Source organism: Balaenoptera borealis, assembly GCF_965194805.1.
Source record: "Balaenoptera borealis genome assembly, chromosome: 13".
NCBI lineage: Eukaryota > Metazoa > Chordata > Mammalia > Artiodactyla > Balaenopteridae > Balaenoptera > Balaenoptera borealis.
The window spans coordinates 48,047,900-48,070,422 of NC_138870.1; the positions used below are offsets into that span (position 1 = coordinate 48,047,900).

Sequence of the window (22,523 nt, forward strand, 5' to 3'; positions counted from 1 at the left end):
TCTGGGAGACAGGATTTAAAGGGATATCCTCAAAGCAGAACAACCCCCACCAAAGGCTATCCAAAAGAGATCACCGGAAACACATTTTCTCTTCTTCCTTGCCCCAGTCAGCGGAAGAGGCTGGTGAAGTCGGTGAGCATCAGCTGGACGAGCTGCCCAGGGTAGAGGGCATGGGCCGCTGGGTCAGATGTCTCCTGCTCCGGTCGAAATAGGGTTGGTCCAAACACAATTCCCAGGTTGTGGGAGGTCATGCGGTTCTTGTCTGAGTGTGCTATCACCCTGTGGGCAAAGGCCGAGAGACAGGGCCATAGGGCAGCAGTCGTGCCACTGCAAATAAATCTAACCCTTCAGAGGTTTGAGGAAGAGTTCACTTTGGGATCCCTCCATGCGGTGGCTGAGGAAAATCAAGGAGAGAGCCTCCAGGGGGACAGAGATGAGACCAATGGAGAAGTCTTCAGGATACAACTTGAAGATACAACCTAGGATACACCCACCTCTTCCCAACTTCAGAGACTGCCCCTAGAGTCCTCTCTGCTCACAATTTGGGAGGCTTTAATTCAAATGGCTATGCTCTCTCAGAGGTCACTGCCCAGGCCCAACTCCACCAAATAAGTCATCCCTACTGTCCCAGTGAAAGACAAAGAAGCAGAGGGAAGGGAGAGGGTGAGATTTTTCCTTATTTCTCTCGCAACATCCCTGGGCTTGTCTTGGTCCCCAGTTTCCCACTTGATGCTGACTGAGCAAAAAGGCCTTGACTCTGGTAATATGTGCTCCGCACAGAGGTTGCTTATTTCCTCCATCACCCACTAAACTTAGGTGTTTCCCTACCTTCACTCCATCTGAACACAGAGTCCCAGCTGCAGGCCCCATCCCACCCTCTCCCAACATGAACAAAGATGTTCAGTCTTCCTGACCTGCATAAATGCTCCAGGAGGTACTGTAGAGTGTCATGGTTGGGCTTCGGCATTGAGCTTATTAATTCTTGTATTTGAGAGAGGCGCTGTTCTGATTCAGAGAGTGCTAGAGAGAGAGTGATGGGAAGGGCATGGGAGTGAGGTTAGGGAAGGTGCTAGGGCAGGGTGGGTAAACTCACTACTCTTTCCCATGCTCGGTGAAGACATCATTAATCTATCACAGCTTTCTTTTTCGCTGAGCCCAACTGCAACCTTAGAATTCTTTTAAACTCAGCCCTCTAAACACTCACCAAAAAAACAACTGGAGTTGGCACATTAGTTGAAAGTTATTTTCCATCTCTGTGCTCAGGATGGGACAGAAGAGTATAAGGGAACCTCTACTCTATTCTTTATCACTCATGCTCCCCCCCACTTCCCCTCCACCTCATATCAAGGGTATTGCCCAAAGCTCCCATCCTTTACCAAGGGCAGCACGAAAATGGGGCAGCAGCAGTGGAGGCACCAGAGGCTGGGGTAGCTCCCTGAGAAAAAGCTTCAGGGCTCCAGTGATCACATGAATGTCATCCCACTCAGCACTGTCCAAATCTAATCGGCCTTCTGGAAGGAGAAGGAGGTACAGAGGGGCTCAGGGCTCAGAAATGGCCAGAGGGACCAAGAAACTGAGAGATCAGGAGTTTGGGAAAACATTCAGTTAAGGCAGACCACAGGAATGCCTAGTGGGTCCACAGTGGGGCAAGACGGCACAGATCAGGATGGGGACAACCCCCCAGAAGCAGGACACGGGGAGCAGGGATGATGTGGGTGACTGTTAAGGGTCTGAGGGGCCCTTCATGTAAGTACCTTGTCCTGGCTGTTCTGGGAACACGTACCTCCCATCGGAGGTGATTGCCCGCTCTGCAACATGTATAAGAAGAGATCAAGTGCTAAGACATGTAGCTCCAGACAGAAGACGTCCCTTTTCTTCCAGCTCCCTCACTCAGAACCACCTGTGATTCTGATACATGAAGTTCTTAGTACCACACCTGCCCACAGCCACCTCACCTCTGTCCACCAAGAAGCGAAGTTTCTGGACCACTGCCAAGTTTCCGCTCACCCGGTAAATGCCATCCACATTTAGACCTAGGAGATAAGGCAGGGAGCAGATAAGGATTCTTGCTCTAAAGTATGTGCTGGTGAGGGATCTGAGGGTAGAGTGAAAAAGGGCAGAAGGAAGACTAGGATGGGGGAGGTGGGGAGTTCTGGGCCTTGGCCTGTTAGAAGGGGAGATTCTGGGGTCTCTGGGAAGTGACCTCTCTTATCCACAGCAGCAACGCAGAGCCGCACAAAGCTGGGCACAGTGTCCCCTTCCCGCTGGCACAGTGATTCCAACTGGCAGCCGAACACCTGGTCTGGGGAGGCACAGAGTGAGGTGGGGAGCCAGTGACAGTGTCACCCATAAAAGCTCTTTCTAGCACGAGTCTTCACCCCAAAGTTGGGCTGGCTCTCCTGCCTGCCTGTTCCAGGTCTGGGCAAGGAAGTACACCCCCTCCCCCCAACAATAAGCTGCAGGGGGGAAAATCAGTGGTCTCAGCAGACCGCTGATCCAGTTTGGGAAGCTCTACTCTGAGCCTCGCTGAAGTTTTCTCATCCATGAAATGGGCTGATGCCGAGATCCGGAATGTAAATAAAAGTGCTTGCAAAAACACTAAAGCAGGCACGAAGGAGAAGGGCCTTAGGTGGCCCAGCCCATCTCACCTCGGAGCAGACCCCGCTCCTGCAGGGTTTGCAAGGGCGGTCTCTTTGCGATAAGCCGCTTTAGTTTGTTTCGTACCCGGTTCTGCTCAGCTCCTTCCGGACACCGAACTGCGGAAGCAAGTGCAATCTGAGCATGAGAGCAGCCGCGGCTGTGGCTCCGAGGAGCGGGGAAAAGCCCCCAGACCCCGCCCACCAGGCCTGCCCCTTAACTGGAGCTCCAGCGGCCGCTGATCCGCAGCAGTGGCTTGGACACCGGCTCGGACTCCTCTTCTTCGTCCTCCCCCGCGCTCAGTTCCCCCAGCTCCGCAGGTCCCGAACCGGACAGACGCAGCTCCAGGGGGTTCTCTCGATCCTAGATCGGCACAACAAGATGGGCCGAATCAGAGGTTGGAAGAGAGCTCGGAGAGAAATCTGCACCCCCCTTGCCGGCTGCTGGGGTGCCACACATCCCAGGCCCGCCCCAGGGCTCTACATGCCACCTTGTCCCTCACCACCCCACATCCTACAGTTCCTTCTCCACTCCTTCTGCCCGCCCGAGCCTCTCCCGGGTCACTGTCCCGCCACCTCCCACCCATCTCACCAGGCGCTCGATGACGGCCCGCAGTGCGCGGTGCCAGGCGCGTAGCTCGGCCTCGTGGTCTGACTGCAGCAGGAACTCGTGGCCAGGGACCGTGCGGATCTGAGGGGCCCGCGGGGAAAGGGCTTGGGTCAGCGGGAAGGAGCATAAAGAGCAGGGAGGCCTAGCGGGAGACCCGTGAGGGAAACGGGGGGCGCACCCTCGGGTCGGGTGGGGCTTCGGGGACGAGCGGGAGAGCGCTCACGTGTAGGACGTTGCGGCGGCTGGACAGCTGGCGGCCGTGGGCCAGGGCGGCCCCGCGCAGGTCCACGCTGCTTTCGGGTCGGCTACCCGCTGGTCCCTGGCAATTCGGGGAGAAACTGAGGCCACAGCGCTGTTCCCCTCACGGCCTCCCTCTCACCCGCTGGACTGCGAGGACACCGGAGGCTGCGCTCCTTCCTCTCGACATGCCCTCCCCTCCCCCCCCTCCCCCCGGTAGGCCTGAGGCCGGTAGAAGTTGTGCCGGAACCCCTCCTGCCCCCCGCTGCTCCCCTCCCTCACACTCACCCAGACGGTGCAGGGGGCGGTCGGCGGTGGCTCTCGGTAGAACACCAGGCTGTTACCCGCTAGTACCACCCAAGATGGGCCCCAGTTCTTCCTGCAGGGGCGGCGGGGGGCAGTGATAATTGTGCAGAGGTCATTTACATTCGCGTGGGGAGGGCCCAACACTTGGCGCGCTCCCCGCGCAATCCGACAGTCCCCGCCCCTGCTGCGTTCCCAGTTCTCACCGGAGCTTGCGGCCGCCCTGGGCGATCTTGGTCATATTGAGCATGCCCGACCTTTCCACCTCCTGGCAAGAGGAAGGAAAGATATCAATAAGTCACCCAGAGCCCCCCACAGTCACCATGGCTTTCCCCAGGGGATCTCCCAGGAGTGAGGTCCTTTAAAGTTGAGCGGGCGGTGCTCGGTAAGAGAGGATACCCAGACAACGCTCAGAAAGAGGAAGACCTTTCTGAAGGAGCAAGAACTGGGGGCTGGGCGGGGAGGAGCTTGGCGTTCACAAGGAAACGGGAGACTTACATGGGGGTCGTCCAGGACCTGCGGCAGGGGCCGAGGGGACTGCAGAGCTGAAGGCTGGTCTGAGGGGTCAAGCTGGGAGGCGCGTCTGCAGAGGGAGGGTGAACCCTGGGGGAGGGGATTGGAGAAACAGGTGGAGGAAACTTTAACTTTGGAGTCCCTGGCTGTAGGAGGAAGAGGGGTGCGGATGTGGGGGTGTGAGTCAGGGGGTGTGGTGGGGTACTGAAGAAGAATGTCTTGCATAAAAGAGAAAGTCTAAAATGATGGCTTTTCCTGCATGTGATCAGGAGGAGGGAGGGATCTCACCTGGGAGTCGAAAGGTCCTGGCGTCCCTGTGCCAGATTCTGAGTCCTTTGCCTGAGGTTGCAGGACACCGTTGTCCCTATTCATGGTCTGTGGCCCCTCCATGGAGCCAGGGTTCTGGGGGGAGGGAAAGGCAAAACTACATCCAGATGCCACCTCAATCGGCTCTCAACACCCTTCTTAACAATTTTTTGATTTGTCTGATCTTCTGAGAGTCCCAGTGAGAAAACATACTACTTTGGGGATCAGTAGGGGAAAGGAGGAGATTGGAGGGACAAGGGACAAGCAGGAGGGAAGGTCTCACCATCTCTCGGGTGCGAGTGTGGCGTGGAGGCTTCCAGGATTTGCAGCCAGTCAGCGAATTTATGTAGAAGCAGCGTCCAGAGTTGGGGTCCAAGTGCTGCTCCCAGGCGTCCAGCCTCTGCAGCGGGGGACGTGCAGGGCTTGTGGGTGGGGACCGGGGACAGCGGCGAAGGTCCACCAGGTTGCAGTACACAGGGGGCTCTGACATGAAGGTCTGGGGTCTTGCCTGCAAGGAAAGGGGGAAGAAAGAGGTAGTTATTCTACCTGTGGCCCTCCCCGATCTTCTCTCTCCTAACCATCTCCTCCTCTCTCCCCCACCATTTTCTCACCACCACCTCCTGGCTGGGGTGACCCAGGTACTGAGGAAGAAACCCTAGTCTCCTGCAGCTGGTTTTTTTCTGGTTTTTTTTTTTTTTTTTTTTTGACTCCCTCCCTCACAGTCTTTGCTTTTCTCCTCACTTCCTGTTGCCAACTTCCCTCCTCCCCCACCCCACCCCCACCAGAGGACCTCAGGAAAGGGGAACAGCCTTTCTGTGTGCGTGGAGGGAGGGGGCGAGAGGAGCGTCCCACCCTCACATCCTCCAGAGTAAAAGGAGACAGAGAGGGGTCAGCGGAGTGACTCCTGCTAGCGGAGTGTGAGAGAGGAGGGGCCATTTTTCACCCACTAGTAAGTAAGAGAGAGGGGAGGGGCTGAATCTTCAGGAAGATCAAGGGAGTTCCATCTTTAGAGGAAACTCGCTGGTGACCTGAGCTAGCAAGACAGGACACAGCAAAAAACCCTGCCCTGGGCCGGAGTCAAGAGGTTGAGAGAGAAAAGCAAAGTTAAGCTGGCCTTTCAGTCCCTCTATCATTTTCCAGGTTCCACGTACCCTCAGGATCTTTGCTACTTGCTGTCCCTCAGCTAGAATTCCTTCTCATCTCTTCATTTGTTTCAGGGCTGTCTCTCCTTATTCAGATTCAACTAAATGTCATTTCCTCAGAGATGCATTCCTAGACCACTTCATTCATCCTCCACAACATTTAGCTTCTTTGTAGCGCTTATTAGTACCAAGGGCTATCTTATTTATGTGTTCATCACCCCCATGGGAATCCCTTGAGGGCAGAGATTCTGTCTGTCCTGTTTGCTAATGTGCCTAGAACTAAGCCCCGCAGTAAATGTCTGTTGACTGACTGCTCAGAAGAAGCACTATGACTCACCATGTTCACATCGGCCTCTGTCAGCAAGTCTTCCTGGGAAAGGGATCTTCTACTTGGTCCTTCCTGGAAGTTCTTCAGGAGGCTGGGCCTCAAGTTGGTAACACTGATACTTCTACACATTTTAGGGGGAAGAGGAGGAGGCTGCTCAGATGTAGCCTGGGCTCTGCCTGGGGTTTCCTGACTCAGGTGCGTCTCCTCCAGGGAGCCAGGAAATAACTTTGGCCCTGGAAACAGAAAAATAGGAAGAGTTGGGGGCAGGGTCCCCCCATGGGTCTTGGCTGGGTCCCTGATCTTGGGGGCTCACAGGGAAGACAAGAGCAGGTAGAAAATTACATGAGATCTAGAAGGCTTGAGACTAGGAAGGAGAGGCGATAGGGACACCATGGTGGGGATGAGGGGTAGGAGCAGAGGATTAGCAACAGCTTCGGGGAAGGGGATCTTTCCAATAATTCCCAGAAGCCAGGGAGGTAGGAAGGTGATGGGGGAGGACTTACTCACCAGGAGTCCGGAGGGATTGGCTGGGGGTGATGGTTGTTGGGCTCTGGGAAGGGCTGAATTCCTCTGTCATGTAGGCAGCTGGGATGAAGATGGGCCGAGAGGTGGGGGGTGCTCCCAGGCGCCTTACCAACCACCAGTCTGAGTTGGTCTTTTGAAGCAGTAGGAACCTGTCCCCTTCAGCCAGAGACACCTGCCGGCCATCTGCCCCAGTGTAAGTGAAGGCATACAGGGCACGGAGCTGGGATCCCTGAGAAGGGCTCCGGGGCCCCAGCCCTAGGTTTCCCTGGGTACTTGGCCACCACCAGCTTGATAGCATTGTCATCGGTACTGTCACCTATGGGAAAAAGGGGTGAGGGAGATCCAGAAAAGGACAGGAGTGGCTGCTTGCAGGCAGAGAGACATGGTTCTAAGAGCAGTGTGGGGTAGAAGGGAAGACTAGAAAGCCTGGGGTAAGAGTAGGGGGTAAGGCAGAGAGCCTGAGTGGGGGTCAGTAACAGGTTTTGGGGGGTGAGAAGTCCTGGCTGATGTGACTAATGAGGAAGTATGTAAGTAAGGTGAGAGAGGATGTGGTCAGCAGGGCTTCGAGACCAGCAAGGCAGGAAATCAGAGGAGGGGGTCTAGCTGGGTGATTTTCCTCTAAGTACCTTCTGGGGCCAATCAGAAGATCCAGGGACAAGAGGAGCTGGTCCTGGGTGGTGGTGGGACTCTTGAGCTGGACACAAGAAGATGAGGAGAAAGAATCAGGTCTGAGACAGAACACAGGCAAAGAGACAGGAGTTGATGAATGACAAAGATACAAAAATGTGTGACCCTTTATTAAATTTACACAAGCACCAATGTTTCTATTGCCAATCACCTCAGACCTAAAACTGCGTGCTTCCTGTGCAGATTCAGAAAAACATAAAGACAGAGAAACAGAGAGCCAGAGAGAGAAATACTAAGACCAAACTGGAGAGAAAGAGAAAGTGGCTGGGAGAAACACAGAGGGGTTCAGAGTTTGAGGAAGAGGTGAAAATACCATCCTCTCAATTTAGGATGTGTTTTGGGGAGCTGAGCAGCCTTGATATGATCCTCCGTACATAAGCCTCTTGGGTGGGACCATACTTTAGTGTGTGGGTTCATTCATTCATGCTCTTAACAAGGATTGGCTGAGCACCTCCTGTGTGAAAAGAACAGTGTCAGCTACTGGAGATAAGAGAGGGGAAGGAGATAGACATAGCCCTTGCCCTCTTGAAGCTTAAAGACAGATCTTAACTGATAACATAATAAATTTATTAATTACAATTGAATCAGGGACTATGGACAAGTAGTACAGGATGCTTTGACAGCTTATGGGGGTGAATGGGGGACTAATGTTAGCTTCTCCCTGGTGGAAGGTGGGAACTGACCTCCGCTGTCAGTTGCCAGAGCTTTAAACCCCACACCTGTGCTTCCTCCTTACCTGACCACGCCTCTTTTCCCCTTCTCTCAGTTTCTCCACTGCAAGATGCGAGGATTTCTGTCTGGCTTTGGAGATGTGGGGTAGGGAGTGCCCCACCCCCTTGATGACATCAGAGAGCCAGCTCTCCTCCCCTGACACGTGCTTTGAGTCCTGGGCTGCCAGTATTGGGATTCTGTCTTCCTTAGTTTGCTCTGTTTTCAACTTGTGGAGAACCTTACCTCTCAACTCTCCCTTCCCACTTCCAAAATAGTGACCAACTTTATTCATTTATCCATTCGTCTGGTGGTTGTTAAGTGCTCAAATCTCATCCTCTTCTGCCTTCTCTGCCATCTCTCCTGCACTTTATCCTTTTCCTCTTTATTGGCTCCTTACCATTAGCTTTTAAACATATCCAAGTATCTCCCATCTTTAGACAAACTTCCCTTTACTGTACTCTCCAGTTGCCACCCTATCTCTGTCTTCCTTCTTACAGTCAAACTTCTTGAGAAAGTTGCCTACACATGGGGGTCTCCATTTCCTCTCCCCTCACTCCCTCACCTTTGCAAGCTCACTCCTCATAGGGTCACCCCTAACTCTGCAGTCCTTATGTTGCTTGACATCTCAGCAACAGCCAGCACAGTTGACCTTTTCAGCAGTTCCTTCTCTGTTGCATAAGGAAGGACTTTGCTTGCTTCTTAAACCCCAGAAGTCTGTCTAAGATCCTGTACCCTTTGCATTCTATACACCATAGGTGATCTTATTCTCTCTCCAGCTCAAATGACCTCCATACGTTGCTGGCACCATATCTCTGGTCCAGATCTTTCTCTGGAGCTCCAGTCTAATCCATTGTCCACTTAAAAAATCCACTTGGGTTTTTCACAGGTAACACAAACATAGTATGTTCTGAACTGAACTTGTCAGCTTCCCCCCCAAATCTGTTTCTCTTCTAGTACAACTATTAAGTTAAATATACTTATTTATTTATTTTTGGCTGCATTGGGTCTTCGTTGCAGTGCACAGGCTTCTCATTGCAGTGGCTTCTCTTTGTGCGGAGCACGGGCTCTAGGCACGCAGGCTCAGTAGTTCTGGCTCGCAGGCTCAGTAGTTGTGGCACACGGGCTTAGTTGCTCCGCAGCATGTGAGATCTTCCTGGACCAGGGCTCAGACCTGTGTCCCCTGCATTGGCAGATAGATTCTTAACCACTGTGCCACCAGGGAAGTCCCTATTTATTTATTTTCTTTTTTGGCTGCACCATGCTGCTTGAGGGATCTCAATTCCCCAACCAGGGACTGAACCCGGGCCATGGCAGTGAAAGCCCGGAATCCTAAAACCTAGGCCACCAGGGAACTCCCAAGTTAAATTTAAATTTATAAATATTTATTGAATGCTTACTACCATACGTGCCAGGGCAAGAACCGTGTGCTAGGCATTGTCAATTAAGATGCCCTCTCCTGGGGACTTCCCTGGCCCTGGCCATCCAGTGGTTAGGACTCAGCTCTTCCACTGCAGGGGGCATGGGTTCCATCCCTGGTTGGGGAGCTAAGATTTCGCATTTTTTGGCGCGGCCAAAAAAAAAAAAAAAAGATGCCCTCTCATAACAATTAAAATACAGTGTGATAATCACTATGGTAGGGGAAATACTATCATCTGTTGGAGCACATAGAGGATGTACCCAATTGCCCATGCCAGAAACCTGGCAGCCAATCTTAATTTCTCTTGTTTCCTCACCACTCACATTTAATTGATTACTAAATCTTTCCAACCTGTCTACTTCCTTTAATCCCTACAACTACCGCCCTTTTTAGCCCAGATAATATGACCTTTGAACTAGTCTCCTTGCATATAGTTCTACTCCTCTCCAGTCCATTCCTGGCACAGCAGCCAGAGTGATGCTTCTAAAACATAAAAATGGCCTGCCACTCCCCTGACTTAACCATTCAAAGGCTTCCCATTTTCCTCAGAGTAAAGTCCAAATTTTACAGTGTGGTTTACAGAGACTTTCTCCTTTTAGCCTAGTGTTTTCACACTCCCCACCACAAACTCCATACTCCAGCCACACACTAATTCCTCACATTCCTAAAGAGCATTGAGGTCTCTGGTCCTTTGCATAAGTTGTTTCCTCTGCCTGAAACACTTCCTCTCCCCTCTCCTACCAACCTCCACCAGGCTAACTCTTACTCATCAGCTAGATCTCCGTTGAAAGGTCATTTGCACAAGAAGGCCTCTCTTAACCCCTTAGAGTCAGGTAGGGGCCCTAACTAGGAGACCCTACAGCAGACTTTACATTCCCACATTATAACTTTCATGACACTTTAAAGGTTATTTGACTTTCTGACTTCCCAGGAAGTCTGTGAGCTCCGCTAAGGCAGAAGCCTGTATCTATTTTGTGAATAATCGTATCTTCAATGCATTGTATAGCACAAAGTAACCTCTCTGTACCTCAGTTTCCTCATCTGAAAAATGAGAATGAGAGAAGCTACCTCACAGTTTGTTTGTAATTTAAAAAATAACAACCATTCTCTTATAACCCACAATTTTATGGGGCAGAGACTTGGGTAGGGCTCAGCTGGGTGATTCTTCTGTCCCATGTGGTATCGACTAGGGTCACTTGGTGGTATTCAGCAGGCAGATAGATGGGTTGGTCTGGAGAGCTTCACTCACATATCTGACACCTTGGTGAAGATGACTGGAATGCTGGGATCAGCTGGTGCTGTCAGCCAGAATGTCAACACGACACCTCTCCTACATGGTAATCTCAGGGTAGTAAGACTTCTCACATGGCAGCTCAGGGCTATCAGAGTGTTACAAGAAGCCTGGGCAGAAGCTGCAAGGCTTCTTTTTTTTTCTTTATAAATTGATTTATTTATTTTTGGCTGCGTTGGGTCTTCGTTGCTGTGTGAGGGCTTTCTCTAGCTGTGGCAAGCGGGGCCTACTCGAGCGGGGGCTACTCTTCGTTGCGGTGCATGGGCTTCTCATTGTGGTGGCTTGTCTTGTTGCGGAGCACGGGCTCTAGGCGAGTGGGCTTCAGTAGTTGTGGCACACGGGCTCAGTAGTTGTAGCTTGCGGGCTCTAGAGCGCAGGCTCAGTAGTTGTGGCGCACGGGCTTAGTTGCTCTGCAGCATGTGGGATCTTCCTGGACCAGGGCTCGAACCCATGACCCCTGCATTGGCAGGCAGATTGTTAACCACTGCGCCACCAGGGAAGTCCCTATAAGGCTTCTTATGGCTTAGGTTCAAAAGGCCCACCACAACCACCATAGAGTTTTTTGAGAATTAAAAATTTTTTTATTTTTGTTTTTTTGTTAGTTCTTTTTGAGAAATATATATATATTTATATATATGTATAAAAAACAGTGCCAAGCTCATAAGTACGATTAGGTATTAATTAATCTTAAAGGTATACAAAGATGATTAAGAAGGGTCCCTTTCTCAATTACTGATACGTGCTTCCTTGAATAACGTATACGTATTGACAAACTCTTAGCCTTCTTACTCCGCCTCAACTTACCTTTTTCCTTTACATGCTCCCTTCCCTTTAATGAGGTTGCCTGGCTGCATATGCGCTTCAGAATGGTATTAAATCAATATTTAATAGGCACATTCTTTTTTGTTAATAGGATACGTACCCTAATTTTCATTGTGTCACTAACGTAAGTTTATCATAACTCTCAACTCTAAAACTCTGATTCTTATGAACTCGAATCGAGAGTCAGCCATTGCGAGTAGCCGCTGTCATAACATCGCTACTTCAGCAAGATGACTGAGCGCCTCTGTTTCCGTCACCGCCCTTGGGCTGCGTTACAAGATTGAAGTGCGTCGAGCCCCACACGTAAAGGTCTCCTCGGCCCACCCACCAAAAAAGTGCTGCTCTGGCACAGCATCTACTGCCTCTCCATCTCTATGACACTGTTTTCCTGTTTCCTAGTGTTGCATGATGGGAGAAATAGTCTACTTTCCGGGAGTCTGGCTGGGGGAAAGGCCGCATTCGGAACTCCATTTCCCGGCGTGCCTCGCGGCGGTCGCTCATCCCACTGGCGAGAGACCGGTTCCGGTTGCATCAGCGTGGGATCGACGGCGAAATGAGGTTGTTCGTGAGCGAGGGCGCCCCGGGGAGCCTGCCCGTGCTGGCCGCGGCCGGGAGGGCCCAGTGCAGAGCGGAGCTGCTCATCAGCACTGTAGGCCCGGAAGGTAGTCTGCTGGTGCTGGTGGGCGGTGGATGAGCCGGGCGGGACTGAAAACACGCCGAGGACCACCCTACAGTTGTCTTCGTCAACCCCGCCCCCCCCCCCCCCACGCACTCCCGTCAACCTTCTCCCGCATTATCCTTGGACACCCCATACCCTCTTCCTTCCCAGTCGTACCTTTCATCCGTCACTTCCCTTAATTTCCCTCAGTGTACCCTTTTCTTTCTTCCAGGACCTCGCCTCACTCCAGTGAACCTCTTTCCCTTTTCCAATCTTCTCCCACGCCTATCAGGCAACCCCCTGCCCCCCACGTCACTCACATGATAACCACCAGGTTCTCCTTTGTCGTTCTTAGGAAACCATGCTTTCCTCTCCTAAGAACACAGAGACACACATACTCTCTTCCGTTTACCTCTTCTCATTCCCAGCCATCTGTTTGCGTGACTCTTAAGCGGTTCTCTTGTCAATCCTCCCAGTTGTCTTAATTTTGTTCTCCCACTGTAGCTCAGATCATTCTCAGATATCCTAATTACTTTCAGTTGTTCCACTTCTTGGCTGCAGCACTACCCCAGTACCACCACCTCCTCACTGCAGTCCCCATCTGTTGTTTCCAGCTGGCCGTCTCAGCTGAACACCTGCTGTTCTCTCCAGTTCATTCTGGACCCACCCCCTTTCAGTGGTCCTATCCTGGACCCTCTCCGTGAGACTGCCCATACCCCCTGCCCCCACCCCACCCCCGTGAAGTTGTCCTTCTAAGTTGACAAAGCATTTCTTTTCTCTGTTTTTCACCCGTCTTCCTCTCCCGGGTCAGAGTGTGTGGTCCCGTTCCTGACCCGGCCTAAGGTTCCTGTCTTGCAACTGGATAGTGGCAACTACCTCTTCTCCACCAGTGCAATCTGTCGGTCAGTACTGGTCCTTGATGCAGGGAGGTGGCTGAATAGAATCAGGGATTATTGTCCTCCATGTAGCCTTCTTTACAACCACTGTTTCACTGGGGAGTGAGAAATGGGCTAGACAAATGGGCCCCTTTAATTCTGCCTCTGTTGCTCTCTCCCTGGGTAGATACTTCTTTCTTTTATCTGGCTGGGAGCAAGATGACCTCACCAACCAGTGGCTGGAATGGGAAGCGACAGAGCTGCAGGTAGGGCTGAGATGTGGGGAATGGCAGGCAGGCTCTTGCTCTGCATGGCTGTCCTGACCCGTGTCTCCTGCATTGTAGCCAGCTTTGTCCGCTGCCCTGCACTATTTAGTGGTCCAAGGGAAGAAGGGAGAAGATGTTTTTAGCCTGGTCCGGAGAGCCCTGACTCATATTGACCACAGCTTGAGTCGTCGGAGCTGTCCATTCCTGGCTGGGGTGAGTTGGGCCTTGAGATGCGTACTGGGGAAAGCTGTATGATATACGAATTAAGAAAGAAGACTGTATTCAGAGTTCAGACCTTCCAAACTGCCACTTACTAGCAGTGTAAACTTTAAAACTCACAAAAACTCTTTAAACTTCATTTTTTTCACCTTTGAAGTGAGGGTAATGTATTATTGTCCACCTCAGTGGGTTATTGTGAAGATTAAGAGAGGTAATTTAAAATGCTTAACGCAGTGCTCGACACATAGTAAGTGCTTAGGAAATGTGCGATACTATTATGTCAATTGGGAAGAAACTGAGTGTCTCACCTGTGTACTTCTTCCTTTCTTTCCTCAACAAAGGAGACAGAATCTCTAGCTGACATTGTTTTGTGGGGAGCACTGTATCCATTACTCCAAGACCCGGCATACCTCCCTGGTGAGAACTGTACATATCACTTCTCCACCAGCCCCAACCCCAGGAGCTTGGTGTAGGGGTTACAGAGTGGGCAGTAGAATACTGAGGACCCATTTTGAGGTGTAGCTTGACAGGGCAGCTATAGCAGAAAGATGGCTGAGGGAACTGGGAAAGGCAGCTGGAGAAACTTTGTGAAGAAGGGGAGGGGGTCCCTTCCCGCCTACCCATTCTAGGTCTTACTGATTGCTTCTTGTCTTCCATGCCACAGAGGAGCTGGGTGCCCTGCACAGCTGGTTCCAGACACTGAGTTCTCAGGAGCCATGTCAGCGAGCTGCAGAGACTGTGCTGAAGCAGCAGGGTGTCCTGGCCCTCCGGCCCTACCTCCAAAAGCAGCCCCAGCCCAGCTCCCTTGAGGGGAGGGCTGTCAGCAATGAGCCTGAGGTTTGGAACAGAGCAGAGGGGTCCCCACAGAGCCTCAGTGCGTGAGGTGGTGGGTGGCTTGGAGAGGGACTTTGAGCATGACTACTAACTTTTTCAGTTCATGGAGAGCAAGGAGAAAAGTTCTTTACTCTGCGGCCCCCCCCCTCACCTGGTGAGGGATACTGTCCACTCTTCATAGGAGGAGGAGCTGGCTACCCTATCTGAGGAGGAGATTGCCATGGCGGTAGCTGCTTGGGAGAAGGGCCTGGAAAGCTTGCCCCCTGTTCAGCCACAGCAGAATCCAGTGTGAGTAGGCACACATGAATGGGGCTTGGTTTCTTACGTGGAAATTGTCGATAGAGCCAATACCTGCCTGTCGAATTCTCTTTGCTGACCTTTAATTTTCTGTCCTCTCAACCTCTTGGCTAATACTTTGGATATACTGTCCATCAGTCCCATCTGCACCCATGTTTTCAGCTACTTTCTGTCTACTGATTGCACCTAAATCTGTTTTTTCCAGTTCACATCTCTATTCTGAGCTCCAGACATAGTTGTCAGACTATCTCCTAGATTTCCTCCACCTCCACTGGCATTGCAAACTCAATGTGTACAAAACCAAACCTATTACCTTCCCTGCCAGCTTCTCTTTCTCCTTCATTCACTTGTCTTAGTGAATGACTCCCACCTTCCACCTAAAAATCCAGGCCAGAAATCTTGGTGTCATCTATCTATACCCTTCTCTCATCTCTGCTTGTTATCATTTGTTCCATTACCAGGTCATTGATTCTAACTCCTAAAGAGTCCTTGTATCCATCCCTTCTCCCTATCCTCACTGCTGCTACCTGAGATTGGGCCTCACCATTTCTTACCTTCTCCTTCCGTGCCATCCCATGCTTCACTCTGCCACCAGAATGGCTGCTTAAAACTGCCTATGTTATCATCTCACGTTCCTTTTCAGAATTCTACAGATGGTTTCTTTGTGTAGTTCACAAGGCCTTTCATATTCTGGCCCCTGCCTGCATGCTTAGCATCATATTCTGTTACTCTCCTGAAAGCTAAGATAATATTCACACACATATGTAGATTTTTCCATCGAAATGAAATGTCTGTAGTTCTGAACATGTTGTTCAATAAAGATTTAAGTGTCCACTCCTTGTCAGGCCCTGTGTGCTGGGAACTGGGTCTACAGAGGGGAATGAAACAACAAGACTGTGCTCTCATACCACTTTGAGTCTAGTGGTATAGACAGGTATTTAAAAAAAACTGTCACTCATGAAACTAACACAACGTAGTTAATCAACTGTACTCCAATATAAAATTAAAAGTTAAAAAAAACCTGTCACACAAAGGTATAATTATAAATTTTGGTAAGTACTATGAAGGAAAAGAACAGGATGCTATGAGAAAATATCACAGGAGATTAACTTAGAAAAATGGCATTTGACCTAAGACTTGCAGGAATTCCCTGGTGGTTCAGTGGTTAGGACTCCACGCTTTCACTGCTGAGGTCCCAGGTTCAGTCCCTGGTTGGGGAACTAAGATCCCGAAAGCCGCGCAGCATGGCCAAAAAAAAAAGGAACTAAGACTTGCAAGATGAGTAGAGTTAGGCAAGGGTAAGTCTGGGGGAAGGGTGTCTCAGAGCAAGCACCGTGTTTGGTTCTTTATAAGGAATTTCTAAAAGGCTAGTGGCTGGAGGCTGGTCAGTCAAGGGGCAGTTGGGTCAAGATGAGTTTTAAGAGGAAGGCAGGCTGAGATCATATACTCTCACACCTTGGTGTCTTTGCCCATGCTCTTCCTTCTCCCTGGAATGCCTGCATCTTACCTACCTGCTGTACAGTTGTTCAAGAGACCGGTTCTATAATTTCTTTCTCTATAGAGCTTGTGAGAGTCTTAAGTGCTTCATCTTCTGGGAGCTTCCATTGTCATATTATGTTGTAATTATCTCTTTATAAACTTTTTTTTTTTTTAATTTTTGGCTGCGTTGGGTCTTCGTTGCTGCACACAGGCTTTCTTCTAGTTGCGGCGAGCAGGGGCTGCTCTTTGTTGCGGTGCGCGGGCTTCTCACTGTGGTGGCTTCTCTTGTTGCGGAGCATGGGCTCTAGGCACACGGGGTCAGTAGTTGCGGCGCATGGGCTCTAGAGCCCAGGATCAGTAGTTGTGGTGTACGGGCTTAGTTGCTCCACGGCATGTGGGATCTTCCCGGACCAGGGCTCAAACCTGTGTCTCCTGCATTGGCAGGTGGATTCTTAACCACTGTGCCACCAGGGAAGCCCTATAATTGTCTCTTTACATGTCTGTCTCCTCGCTAATCTGTAAGCTTATTGAAGGCAGGGCCTCTCTCTTCTTTTATGGTACACATTTTCTAGCATAGGGCCAAGCATTTGGTAGATAATGATAAAATTTGAATGAATTAATGAAAGTTCGTCCTTTGTTCATTCACTCATTTTGCGTATTTCTTTGAGTACCTATTGAGGATTGTTTTAGAGATAATAAAGAATAGGAGATAGATTTTCTTAGGTGTTTATACAGGCTAACATGTTTAAATGTGTACTTAGAGGAGGAGACAATTGGCTAAAGACCCTAGAGCCAAACCAGGCTATCTTCTGTGCTTTTCCTTCTGACTGAAGGACATCCCCAGTGTCTTTTTTTTTTTTTTTTACTTTTTTAAAAATTAAACTTTTTATTTTGAGATAACTGTAGATTCACACGCAGTTGTAAGAAATTGTACTGAGCATCCCCAGTGTCTTGATCAGGCAAATTCCCACCCATTCTCGAGGCCCAACTCAAGTAGTTCTGCCTCTGTGAAGTCTTAGTCTTAGGCTGGAGATGCTTGCCTTCCTTCGAGCTCCTTGGGCACTTTGTACCTCTCATCGCACTGATCCAGTTAGAAGTTACCTGATAGAATGTAACCCTCTTGAGGGCAGAACCCTGGGTGTACTCTGCGGTGGTGCATATCTGCCACCGTAGTAAGCACACTCAAGATGAGAGAGACGTTACAGGGTGACACAAAAGGAGCACCACAGAATGTGTGGTACAGGATGCTTATGGACTCGGGATACAAGGATGACTGGGTGGAAGGCCGGTCGTCAGCAAAGAAAGGCTTTCCTGAAGGAGCTGATTTCTAAGCTGGATTTCAGAGAAAACTATGGTACTCAGTCATGGGGAGAAAAGTCAATGAATCCAGGAGAAAACAGTGAGATCTTTCTCAAGGAAATGAGCTGTAAAATGTTCCAGGAAGTAGATGGAACATCTAACCGGATATGTAGCATGCAGCTGGGAAGAAGGGTAAGGTTAACATGAGGGAATCATTGGAGTCTCTATTAGCAGAAGAGGTTATGGGACTCGGTGTGCTCGCAGGATGCCCAGGGTTGAAGGACACAGTAAGTGATGGTAGTCAGCAATTGTAGATTAAGAATGGTTGAAAGTAACGCAACATTGTAAATCAACTATACTTCTATAAAAAAAAATATTAAAACTGAAAAAAAAGAGAAAAGAATGGTTAGAAAGATGAAAGGAAACCTGGTGAGGTGTCAGTGCCGGGGAGGGGGGTGAATACAGGATGTGTGCAGCTGAGCTTTCACTGGTGATGAAGCGTGAAAAGAGAAGAGCAGACTGAGTGACTTCCGACAGCAGATTGAGTTGCATGACTAGGAATGATCCTGGGAAAGTGGGAAGGAGAGGGTGGCTATGAAGGCAATGACTGCTTCCTGCTGGTTTGAGTCAGGCCGTGAGGAAGTGACCGATACGGGTTAGGGAGGGAAGAGTCAAGGGATATGAGAGGACTTGGGAAGGCTTGTGTATGGGCTGGCGAGCTGTAAGCATTTCAGGTAGTGAGTAGAGGTAATGTTAACATAGCACTTGGGAAGAAGGGAAGAGGTCAGTGCTGGGAAAGTGTTTTTGGGTGGCATTGGCGTCTAGGAAGTCAGCAAATGATGGTGGTTGGACAGATCCTGGGGAGAGTTGTCAATACCCCAGCGTTTGGAGCCTGGGAATGAGCTAATGGAAAAGGAGTACTTAGGGTAGTAAAGAGAGACAGAGCTAGTGTCAGAATGAGGCTTCTTAGGAGCAGTACACGAGGCTTGCTTGCTGTGGGCAGGGCCCTGTATTCGCCAACTGTAGGGATCTCATGGCTTTTGGGGGAGTTTATGCTCCAGTGGATTCATGTGAGGAAAGACTTCAGATGGATGTGGCCCTGTTACAGTAGAACAGATGCATCTGGGTGTTCTGTGTACTTTGGGTCCCTCTTGACCCTCTCTTCTCCCCCCTGGACTGTTCTCTTCCTCTTCCCTACCAGGTTGCCTGTGGCTGGGGAGAGGAATGTGCTCATCACCAGCGCCCTCCCTTATGTCAACAATGTCCCCCATCTTGGAAACATCATCGGTTGCGTGCTCAGTGCTGACGTCTTTGCCAGGTGGAGCCGGCTGCTGGGGGAAAGCCCTGAGGGAGCAGTGGGCCCCAAGGGAATAGGAGGCCTCAAGGGGGGAAGCCGGAGGGATCCTGGGTACATGGGAGGGGCTGAGATGGGGCCCCATGATCACCACATTCCCTTCCAGGTACTCCCGGCTCCGCCAGTGGAACACCCTCTATCTGTGTGGGACAGATGAGTATGGTACAGCGACAGAGACCAAGGCTATGGAGGAGGGTCTAACCCCCCAGGAGATCTGTGACAAGTACCATGTTATCCACGCCGACATCTACCGCTGGTTTAATATCTCGTTTGACATTTTTGGTCGGACAACCACTCCGCAGCAGACCAAGTAGGTTTCCTCTAATCAGGCAGAAATGGAGGGCGGGGGCAGTGGGAATATCTAGGAGACAGAAAGAAGGAACCAAGATTGTTCCCCGCCCCCCACCCCCAAACATCCGGATATTGTCCTGAAATGTGTCCCAGGCATTATTATGGGGATTCATTGTGTGCAGAAGCCTGACCAGGGCTGAAGGTGTAGCTGAGGGAGGGAAGAGACAGGACTTAGGCTCATGGGAAGGACCTGCCTTCCCTCTACCGCCTCCCTTCTCTTCCTGGCCGCCACGGTCTCAGGACAGCCCCTCCTACTCCTGTGTTTATAGCAAATACACTCATCTTCCTCTGCCTGATTATCATCCTTATAAAAACTGCATAGTAGACAGGCTGCCAGCTGAGTGTGCTGTGCAGTTTAGCAGCACTCTGATTTAATTTTAATTTTTAGGACATATCAAAGAACTAAACAGTCCTATCCTTTTGGAGATTTTTGTTAATGAAGAATACAAAACAGATAAATCTGTATTTTACAAAAGTAAATTCTAGAGCGATGAGGAAAGGGATTGTGTGGGGAGTTGGGCAATTTATGTGAGGTGTTTGGGCTCATCAGTAAACTCCCTACAAATGACTTAAGTGGCCTCTGACTGATTTCTTTGGCACTTGGACTGAATGGGTTTGGATCCTGGGTGGAGTGGAAGGAGGGAGGGGCGCACCACTTCCTCTGACTTACCCCGGTCCACCCCTCCCCTGTCCCTTGCTCACCTCGTCAGAATTACCCAGGATATCTTCCAGCGGTTGGTGGCCCGAGGTTTTGTGCTGCAAGATACTGTGGAGCAACTGCGGTGTGAGCACTGTGCCCGCTTCCTGGCTGACCGCTTTGTGGAGGGTGTGTGTCCCTTCTGTGGCTATGAGGAGGCCCGGGGTGACCAGTGTGACAAGTGTGGCAAGCTCATCAATGCCATCGAGCTCAAGGTGAGAGGAGGGTCTCCTGGGAGCCCGGAAGGAGACAGTCTCTAATCTTAAGGGACTCCCAGTCTGGTCCGCCTCAGGTTTTTTTTTTTTTTTTTTTAATTGAAGTATAGTTGATTTACAATGTTGTGTTAATTTCTGGTGTACAGCAAAGTGACTCAGTTGTACAAATATATACATTCTTTTTAATATACTTTTCCATTATGGTTTACTCCAGGATATTGAATATAGTTCCCTGTGCTATACAGTAGGACCTTGTTGTCCATAGGATTTTTGTTTTAGCATTCAACACCTTTCACCAGTGGCTCTTCCTACTCTGTCCTGGCAACTCATCACCCAGTCCATTGCATAAATACTTACTGAGCATTTACTATGTGCTTGGCATTGTGCTGGAAAATCGACAAGTTGAGTTCATACTACCCTACCTTTGCTCCTGCTTCATACCACCTGATCTGCATTTGTTTAGTTCTTTCTCTCTTCCATATATACCACCTTTTCTTCTACTCCATGTTTATTCATTTGGTAGTTCATTCATTCATTTACTCAACAAACTTTTTTGAGTCTTTAAAGTAGGGTAGTCACAGTTCTAGGTGTTGAGGATGTGGCAGTGAACAAGACAGATTTTTATCTAGTGCGGGAAGAGACCAACACTAAAGATAGAACAGAGTTACTCCAGGGTAAACTGCCCGGAAGATGTGGTGGAGGGTGACTTCTGGGGGAAGAGTTAAGCTGGGTGATTAGAGAAGGCCTCTCAGAAGTAACATTTGAATTGAGAGTTTAACTGAAGAATGAGAAGGAGCCAGGAGGTGATGAGTGGGGTTAAGAGTGTTCCAAGCAGAAGCACCAGGAAATGCAAAGGCCCGAGGCAGCAAAGCGCTGAAAAGGGGAATTGAAAAGGACAGTGTGGCTCATAGTGAGTCGGGGTGGGGGTGGATGGGTGGTGGTGGATTGAGACAAGGTCAGAGAGGTAGGCAGTGACCCGATTTCCAGGGCCCAGTCAGCCATCTGGGAGTGGAATGGCACGCTGCTCTGTGGATAATGGGTGGGAGGGAAGCAAGAGAGAAAGTGGGGAAACCAGTCTGGAGGCCAGTGGTAGCTCAGAAATGGGATGACGATAACTTGGACTAGGTTAATAGCAGTAGAAATAGCGGAGTGGGAGGGGGGAAGGATTTGAGATATGTTTTGGAGGCAGACTCTATAGAACTGGATAGACTGCAATTCGGGGTGATAGGGAAGTCAAGAGAATGACGACTTGTATGCTTTTAGCTTGAGCAGCTTGGGCTGATGGTAGTACTATCTGTGAACACAGGCAAGATTGGGTGAAGAAGAGCTTTCCTGTGGAATGCAGTGATACTATTTGGGTTTGTTAAGTTTGAGGTGCCTTCTTAGACATGCAAGGAGGGATATTAGGTAGGCAGTTGATACAGGCATGTGGAGTTCAGGAGAGAGGTCCTGAGAGAGTTATAATTTCTCACCTTCAAAAACCCAGATCAAAACTCATTCAGAAGCTTTCATTGGTTAGCTCCACCTGTTTACTCCTTTCGCCATCATCCTTCAATGTTTGTACAATCAAGTTGTGCCATGAAAATAAGTATTTCTTGACATTTTGCCGTGTGAAAGCCTGTGCTTGTTTCTCACGCAAGCCCTCTCTCCCTGGTTGATTGTAACTTCCTCAAGGAGAGGAACCGTGTGTCTTCTCTGCGTGGCTCTCTGCTCCTCACACAGCTGCGTACAGGGCAGGGCTCTGGGTCTAGCCTGTGCTCAGAGAATGCTTTTTCCTATTCTTTGGAGTGAAAGGACACAGATGTGAAACTCTGAGTAGCAGATGTTGTGCTATGCAGACCTGAGTCTGCAAGTTCAGAGAAGGCCCAAGTAAATAGTTCGTGAGTTGGCGGGGTGTGAGCGTGAGGCTAAGCTTGGTGGCAGACGGGGGACCTCATCTCTCTGTGCCTCCCCCCTCGCCTGGACAGCTCCTGGCCTGCAGCCTGATCCTGACTGTCCTACCTTGGGTCACCCCTTCTCTTGACTTCCCCTTCACAGAAGCCTCAGTGTAAAGTCTGCCGGTCGTGCCCTGTGGTGAAATCCTCTCAGCACCTGTTTCTGGACCTGCCTAAGGTGAGTGGGCCTTTCCCTCAAGCCAGTCTGCATGGCCTCCTCTGCCCCCTCTGCCTCAGCCACAGGCAGAGGCAAATTTGTACCAAGTCACCCTCATATGTTTTTAATTTCCATTTTAAAATTATACTTACATGCTTAAGGTAAAAAGATGTAACAAGAAAAGGGCACAAAGTGAAAGGTCCAGGCCCATCTGCCAAGAGGTATTTACTACTGCTGATTTTCCTTTGAAGCACTTGCATATGAAAGTATTCCTATGCCTTTTTTTCCTCCTTAATACAAATTAGATCATGGCATTCATATTCTTCTTCAGTCTACTTTCTTTTACTTCACAATGTGTCT

At 50.0% G+C, this 22,523-nt stretch overlaps 2 protein-coding genes across 9 annotated transcripts in view; one reads left to right on the plus strand and one right to left on the minus strand.

The window, feature by feature from the left end:
• Positions 1-12,968, minus strand: ARHGAP9 (Rho GTPase activating protein 9). 4 transcript variants are annotated; one of them, XM_082350218.1, is made up of 19 exons: positions 12,599-12,968; positions 7,227-7,294; positions 6,583-6,916; positions 6,085-6,308; positions 4,889-5,113; positions 4,588-4,701; positions 4,285-4,389; positions 3,993-4,054; positions 3,772-3,862; positions 3,470-3,565; positions 3,229-3,327; positions 2,859-3,000; positions 2,649-2,756; positions 2,204-2,302; positions 1,956-2,033; positions 1,755-1,808; positions 1,377-1,511; positions 915-1,020; positions 1-279 (listed from the first exon to the last, which is right to left on the minus strand). In XM_082350218.1, exons 1-19 carry the CDS (start codon positions 12,606-12,608, stop codon positions 108-110), a joined length of 2,322 nt encoding a protein of 773 aa, XP_082206344.1. In that variant the 5' UTR covers positions 12,609-12,968; the 3' UTR covers positions 1-107. The 4 variants fall into 4 exon arrangements, with proteins under 4 accessions (XP_082206344.1, XP_082206346.1, XP_082206345.1 ...); XM_082350220.1 differs by lacking the exon at positions 12,599-12,968 and adding an exon at positions 8,024-8,101; XM_082350219.1 differs by lacking the exon at positions 12,599-12,968 and adding an exon at positions 11,511-11,902 and having other exon boundaries at positions 6,583-9,178.
• The window catches only part of MARS1 (methionyl-tRNA synthetase 1), a 19,609-nt gene continuing 9,077 nt past the window's right edge, over positions 11,992-22,523 (plus strand). For 2 of the 5 annotated variants that reach the window (XR_014233288.1, XM_082350216.1), the window contains exons 1-11: positions 11,992-12,190; positions 12,998-13,088; positions 13,249-13,327; positions 13,406-13,540; positions 13,888-13,963; positions 14,211-14,383; positions 14,562-14,668; positions 18,657-18,773; positions 18,916-19,119; positions 19,871-20,072; positions 22,110-22,184. Coding sequence is in view for 4 of the 5 variants with exons in the window: in XM_082350216.1 (XP_082206342.1) it covers positions 12,082-12,190; positions 12,998-13,088; positions 13,249-13,327; positions 13,406-13,540; positions 13,888-13,963; positions 14,211-14,383; positions 14,562-14,668; positions 18,657-18,773; positions 18,916-19,119; positions 19,871-20,072; positions 22,110-22,184 (1,368 nt within the window). In the remaining variant the exon portion in view is untranslated. The remainder of the gene's footprint in view (positions 12,191-12,997; positions 13,089-13,248; positions 13,328-13,405; positions 13,541-13,887; positions 13,964-14,210; positions 14,384-14,561; positions 14,669-18,656; positions 18,774-18,915; positions 19,120-19,870; positions 20,073-22,109; positions 22,185-22,523) is intronic. The other 3 variants (XM_082350214.1, XM_082350215.1, XM_082350217.1) reach the window with 3 other exon arrangements.

Coding starts and splice junctions, on each gene's coding strand:
- ARHGAP9 (XM_082350218.1), bottom strand. Junction 4,055..4,284: donor AGGTCCTGGACGACCCCCAT/GTAAGTCTCCCG, acceptor TCCTCTTGCCAG/GAGGTGGAAAGGTCGGGCAT. Junction 280..914: donor CTCCTGGAGCATTTATGCAG/GTCAGGAAGACT, acceptor CTTTGCCCACAG/GGTGATAGCACACTCAGACA.